Here is a 6,359-nt window from a genome sequence, read left to right as displayed (position 1 = left end):
TCTTTGGATGCAACTCAGCATTCTTTGTCCTCCAAAAACGACGAGTTGAAAGTTATATTTTGGTTTCATCAGACCATATGACATTCTCCCTTCTGGATTCTCCCTTCTCTTCTTCTGGATCATCCAAATGCTCTCTAGCAAACTTCAGACGGGCCTGGACATTTACTGGCTTAAGCAGGGGGACATGTCTGGCACTGCAGGATTTGAGTCCCTGGCGGCGTAGTGTGTTACTGATGGTAGGCTTTGTTACTTTGGTCCCAGCTCTCTGCAGGTCATTCACTAGGTCCCCCCGTGTGGTTCTGGGATTTTTGCTCACTGTTCTTGTGATCATTTTGACCCCACAGGGTGAGATCTTGCGTGGAGCCCCAGATCGAGGGAGATTACCAGTGGTCTTGTATGTCTTCCATTTCCTAATAATTGCTCCCACAGTTGATTTCTTCAAACCAAGCTGCTTACCTATTGCAGATTCAGTCTTCCCAGCCTGGTGCAGGTCTACAATTTTGTTTCTGGTGTCCTTTGACAGCTCTTTGGTCTTGGCCATAGTGGAGTTTGGAGTGTGACTGTTTGAGGTTGTGGACAGGTGTCTTTTATACTTTATACAAGTTCAAACAGGTGCCATTAATACAGGTAACGAGTGGAGGACAGAGGAGCCTCTTAAAGAAGAAGTTCCAGGTCTGTGAGAGCCTGTCACGGCTGATTTCCTCCTCTTCGTCTGAAGGTGTAGCAGGGATTGGACCACTACGCAGCGTAGTTCGTGCTCAGCATGTTTTAATAAAAGAAGAATAAAGGTGGACACTATACAAATACAAAATAACAAACGTGGCAAAACCGAAACAGTCCTATCTGGTGCAGAGAACACAAAGACAGGAAACAATCACCCACAAAGTACCCACAGAATATGGCTGCCTAAATATGGTTCCCAATCAGAGACAACAATAGACAGCTGCCTCTAATTGAGAACCAATCTAGGCAACCATAGACATACAAATTACCTAGAAGGGGCACAGCCCCATAAACATACAAAAACCCCTAGACAAGACAAAAACACATACATCACCCATGTCACACCCTGACCTAACCAAAATAACAAGGAAAAACAAAGAATATTAAGGTCATGGTGTGACAAAGCCAGAAATCTTGCTTGTTTGTAAGTGACCAAATACTTATTTTCCACCATAATTTTCAAATAAATTCATTAAAAATCCTACAATGTGATTTTCTGGATTTCTTTTCTCATTTTGTCTGTCATAGTTGAAGTGTACCCATGATGAAAATTACAGGCCTATCATCTTTTTAAGTGGGAGAACTTGCACAATTGGTGGCTGACTAAATACTTTTTTGCCCCACTGTATGTGATAAAGTGAAAATCTGAGGCCTACAGCCGACCTTAACCTGCAAATATAGAAAATACCTTGTACAGTTCCCTTTCTTCTCTTGTACATTTATTTACTGATAGACATGAACTGCACAATAATGATACATTTATGGATTTTTTTATATGCATAGTTTTCTCTATATTCAACCCCGCCACCAACCCGCCCTTCATCCACACAATATTTAATGACCCTAAACCCACCCACCCTGGATATTACTGTGCGGACTACGGGTTATGAGTCAACCCACGCATCACTAGTGTGTGTGTGTGTGTGTGTGTGTGTGTGTGTGTGTGTGTGTGTGTGTGTGTGTGTGTGTGTGTGTGTGTTTGTGTGTGTTTGTGTGTGTGTGTGTTTGTGTTTGTTTGTGTGTGAGATGACCGTAACATGACCACTCACCAGTAGTAGGAAGCACCTGTTCTCCAGTTGGGCTCCCATACACCCCAGGATAGTGACACCAACCACCACTAGACCAATTATGAACAGTCCCCCAGCTACAGTCTTCACCTCAACTACACACGCACGCACGCACACACACAACAAAAATGCAGGTGTGTTTTCGGAGGAACAATCACACCCTTGTCTCTCATAACATTTGAGTTAATATAGAAACTCTGAAATGTGACAAAAGGCAATTCTCTGTCCAGTATAACTTACCAGAGCTGAGAACAGCAATGAAATTGTCTTTGTCAAACAAGATCCATACCGCACATCCAAAGATACAGAGCCCCAGAATCTGTGTAGAGGATTCAGAATGCTGCATGTCACTTCATACTGTATGTAGTACATGAAACCCCCATGTCGAGAGGCGAAGCCTCATCTCTGGGTCGTTTTTAGAAGATTCAGATGAGGAATGCTAGCTGGTTAAGATTAGGGTTAGGTTGAATTCTCCATCTTTTTTTGTTCTTACCAAGAAAACAGAGTTGAAAACTGCTGCGAAGAATTTGAGAATTTGAAACTTGTCGTCCACCTTCATGATGTCTTCCTGATATTTTATCTGTGGTTACTTCTCACTGACACGGCGACAGGCAACAGCAATGGCAGACAAACTATTTTTCTCTCACCTCCCTGCCTGCCTGACTACTGTTAAGGTAATGCTTTATTTGGTAGGTGCCATTTCCTGGTTCCATCACCTTGGGAACAGAGTCCAGCTCCTCGTTGTTCTTAATAATTAACTACTCCCACGCATGAAGGTATCACACACACACACACACACACACACACACACACACACACACACACACACACACACACACACACACACACACACACACACACACACACACACACACACACACACACCTACCTATCTACCTAGCACCGACCTACTTACCTTCCTGATACTTGAAGTGCTGTGGTCCTGGATCCTATGTCCTAGTAGCCTATGAGACAACATTATTGTTATGGCATGGGTTTGAATCCTGGGTCTACCATGGTAGGGATAACCTACATTTCTTGACACACAAAGTCAGCATGCTGTTTGGGCGTTTGTTACAGAACAATTAACTGATGTTTGAGAGCAGTGGAGGCTGCTGAGGGGAGGACGGCTCACACTAATGGAATGGTATCAAACACATGTAATCCTCTTCTGTTCACTGCATTATTATATTACAGTTTTTTTCGATTGCTAAACGACAGTGGACACAACTGGAGTCACATGTGCAAAACTCTAACTACAGTCTGCACAGCAGCAGTTCATGTGGACCAAACTCTAGTTCGTTTTTCATTGCTTGAACACAGTTTTCAAAACTCTACACACTTATCCCATGACTTTAACCACAACCTGCACAACACTGTGAATTTACAGCACTTTGTTCAAATGCTAACACACTGCTGTCAAAACTGTGAACCACACATTCAAAACGGAATAGATTTCAGCCTTGTGCCTTTCAAACACTGCTGATTGCAATTTCAGCTGAAAGGCTAAGCAGGTGTCTTGTTTTAGACTTGTTAGTGAACACACACACATATTACAGTATATATAGGTAGAGCTCAGAAAGACTCATTTTGGAAATGGAACAAGGAAGATGGGTTCGTGGAGGGAGCTGTTATTTCAGATGAAATAAGGGCTACACTTATAGACCATGTCGTGAACTATGGTCTCTCATTGAGAGAGGCAGGGTTGAGGTTGCAACCCAATCTGCAAAGATCCACAGTGGCATCTGTAATGCGAATTTTCCATCATGCAAACAGGTGAGAGTTACATCCTTACAGTAAATGAAAACATTACAGGAATCTATTTTGTATTGCAATTATAGAATATTTACACAGATATATATTACAGTAAGTTTGACTGTAAAATATATTTTTACAACAGGACCCAAAGGCTGCCCCCAACAGGGGGAAGAGGAAAAATATTTTTAGATGCGCAGGAAAATGCTATTGTTGACATGGTTGTTGTCAACAATGTAATAAAACTGCGAGAGATTCAAGATAGAGTGCTGGCTGATAATGATATATTTGAAAATGTTAATTCTGTCAGCACAACAACTATTGCTCGAGTCCTAAAGAAACACCAAGTTACAATGAAACAGTTATACACTGTACTGTTCGAGAGAAACAGTGAACGGATAAAAGAGCAAAGATACCAATATGTCCAGGTAAGACGTCTGAGGTTACGTACACAGCTATACAAAATATTTACAGTAAAAAAAAAACTAGCATTTCTACAGTAAAACTGTGCACTTACTGTTTTTCAGAGAGTAATGGAGGTGGAAGCACTGGAAAGACCACATTCATTTGTATTTATCGATGAAGCTGGATTTAACCTTGCCAAAACACGGCGCAGAGGAAGGAATGTTATAGGTCAAAGGGCCACTGTGGAGGTTCCAGGCCAAAGGGGGGGAAATATCACCATGTGTGCTGCAATGGCCAATGATGGTTTGCTTCTCAACACACCACTCATTGGCCCATACAACACAGAAAGGCTTATAGCTTTCCTATAACAGCTCTATGCTCAGCTAGTGCCAGCAGAACAGGGGGAGCCAGTAAGAAACCCCCAAGTTTTTGTCATAGTTTGCGATAACGTTGCTTTTCACCACTCTGCAGCTGTCACAGATTGGTTTGCAGCACATCACAGATTTATGGTTTTGTACCTGCCTGCATATTCACCCTTCCTCAACCCAATAGAGGAGTTTTTCTCTGCCTGGAGGTGGAAAGTGTTTGGTCACCACCCACATGACCAAATGTCTCTTTTGGAAGCCATGCGTGCCGGATGTGAGGACACGAGTCCAGAGGACTGCCAGGGATGGATAAGGCACTCCAGAAGGTTCTTCCCCAGGTGCATGGCAAGAGAAAACATTAGATGTGATGTTGAAGAAAACCTGTGGCCTGATGCTAGAGAGAGGCAGGATTAGCCCCTCAATTATTTGTTCGAATTACAGTATGTACTTTTAGTTTCTACCTTTTTTTTCTCATTACTGTAATTCCGTAAATTACTACAGACTATTGAAGCAAACTGCTAATTTTCATTTACCTTAAAGAATTGTTATGTTCTAAAAATTGTAATAAATCATGTGAAATAATGTCACTCTTTTCTTTGAAGAAAATATTACTTTGTATGAAGTCACTGAAATTGTTCAAACTGTAAAGATGAAAAGTTTGTATTTTCTGTATTGGTGTTTGATGCTAGTGTTTTTACTCTCAGTCTGTTCTGAGTGACAGTGTGTGTTATCTCAGTGAGGGTTGTGCATAGTGTTTGGCTGCACTGAGCGTGTTTTGAGCCATGTGTTAAGAGTTGTGTTGCTTGGAATGAGTTTTGCAGGTGATGTGAACTGTTTAGCTCAGGTGACTGTTGGTAGTGCAGACTGTAGTTAGAGTTTTGCACATGTGACTCCAGTTGTGCCCACTGTCGTTTAGCAATCGAAAAAAACTGTATTATTATGAGCCGTCCTCCCCTCAGCAGCCTCCACTGTTTGAGAGACACAATTACAGTTTTTTACAATCCCTTTGGCACTCATTTCAGAACCTTGTGGTCATTTTTCAAAACTCTAGACACAAAACTCAAAACGGTCATCACTTGTAACACAGGCTGTCCAATGTTCAAAACATTGCATTGTGCATTCATATCTTTAAAGAAACCTTGCACTTGCAGAATCATTGGTTCAAATAACTCATTTATCATGAAATACCGTAGGAACATTCATTTAGATCACCCACACACAAGATACCGATAGTTTCACTGTGTAGTTGTTCGTTCAATCATTAAATATTGTAGTACAAAATATGTGATACATGTTTCATTATGGTCCTACACGTAAATACATCACTGTAAAAGGACTAGTAGAGAGAATACTACAGACACAGTGGAATCATTGAACAAAATATGAAATGTATTGATGAAATACAATAAAATCACTCATAGGTTTCTTTGAATCAAAGCAAAAATAATTAGCAACAAAAAAATAAAATAACTACAGTAAAACATCACTGCAGTGTTCCTCACCGGGCTTACTGTAAAACATCACTGCAGTGTTCCTCACCGGGCTTACTGTAAAACATCACTGCAGTGTTCCTCACCTGGCTTACTGTAAAACATCACTGCAGTGTTCCTCACCTGGCTTACTGTAAAACATCACTGCAGTGTTCCTCACCTGGCTTACTGTAAAACATCACTGCAGTGTTCCTCACCTGGCTTACTGTAAAACATCACTGCAGTGTTCCTCACCTGGCTTACTGTAAAAAATCACTGCAGTGTTCCTCACCTGGCTTACTGTAAAACATCACTGCAGTGTTCCTCACCTGGCTTACTGTAAAACATCACTGCAGTGTTCCTCACCTGGCTTACTGTAAAACATCACTGCAGTGTTCCTCACCGGGCTTACTGTAAAACAACACTGCAGTGTTCCACACCTGGCTTACTGTAAAACAACAACTGCAGTGTTCCTCACCGGGCTTACTGTAAAACATCACTGCAGTGTTCCTCACCTGGCTTACTGTAAAACATCAACTGCAGTGTTCCTCACCTGGCTTACTGTAAAAAGCTAA

At 41.6% G+C, this 6,359-nt stretch overlaps 1 protein-coding gene across 3 annotated transcripts in view; it reads right to left on the bottom strand.

Moving 5' to 3' along the window:
* The window catches only part of LOC139392773 (CD82 antigen-like), a 6,847-nt gene extending 4,018 nt beyond the window's left edge, over nt 1–2,829 (bottom strand). The window contains exons 1-3 of one of the 3 annotated variants that reach the window (XR_011629727.1): nt 2,284–2,509; nt 2,031–2,109; nt 1,773–1,885 (exon numbers count right to left, since the gene is read on the bottom strand). Coding sequence is in view for 2 of the 3 variants with exons in the window: in XM_071141019.1 (XP_070997120.1) it covers nt 1,773–1,885; nt 2,031–2,109; nt 2,284–2,349 (258 nt within the window). In the remaining variant the exon portion in view is untranslated. Of the gene's footprint in view, nt 1–1,772; nt 1,886–2,030; nt 2,110–2,283; nt 2,516–2,706 lie in introns of those variants that run through there. The other 2 variants (XM_071141020.1, XM_071141019.1) reach the window with 2 other exon arrangements.
* Between the last annotated feature and the right edge of the window lie 3,530 nt (nt 2,830–6,359).

Source organism: Oncorhynchus clarkii, chromosome 33 (genome assembly GCF_045791955.1).
Source record: "Oncorhynchus clarkii lewisi isolate Uvic-CL-2024 chromosome 33, UVic_Ocla_1.0, whole genome shotgun sequence".
NCBI classification, from domain to species: Eukaryota; Metazoa; Chordata; class Actinopteri; order Salmoniformes; family Salmonidae; genus Oncorhynchus; species Oncorhynchus clarkii.
Note: the sequence above shows the minus strand (reverse complement) of the source record. Positions and strands in the feature narration are given on the sequence as shown.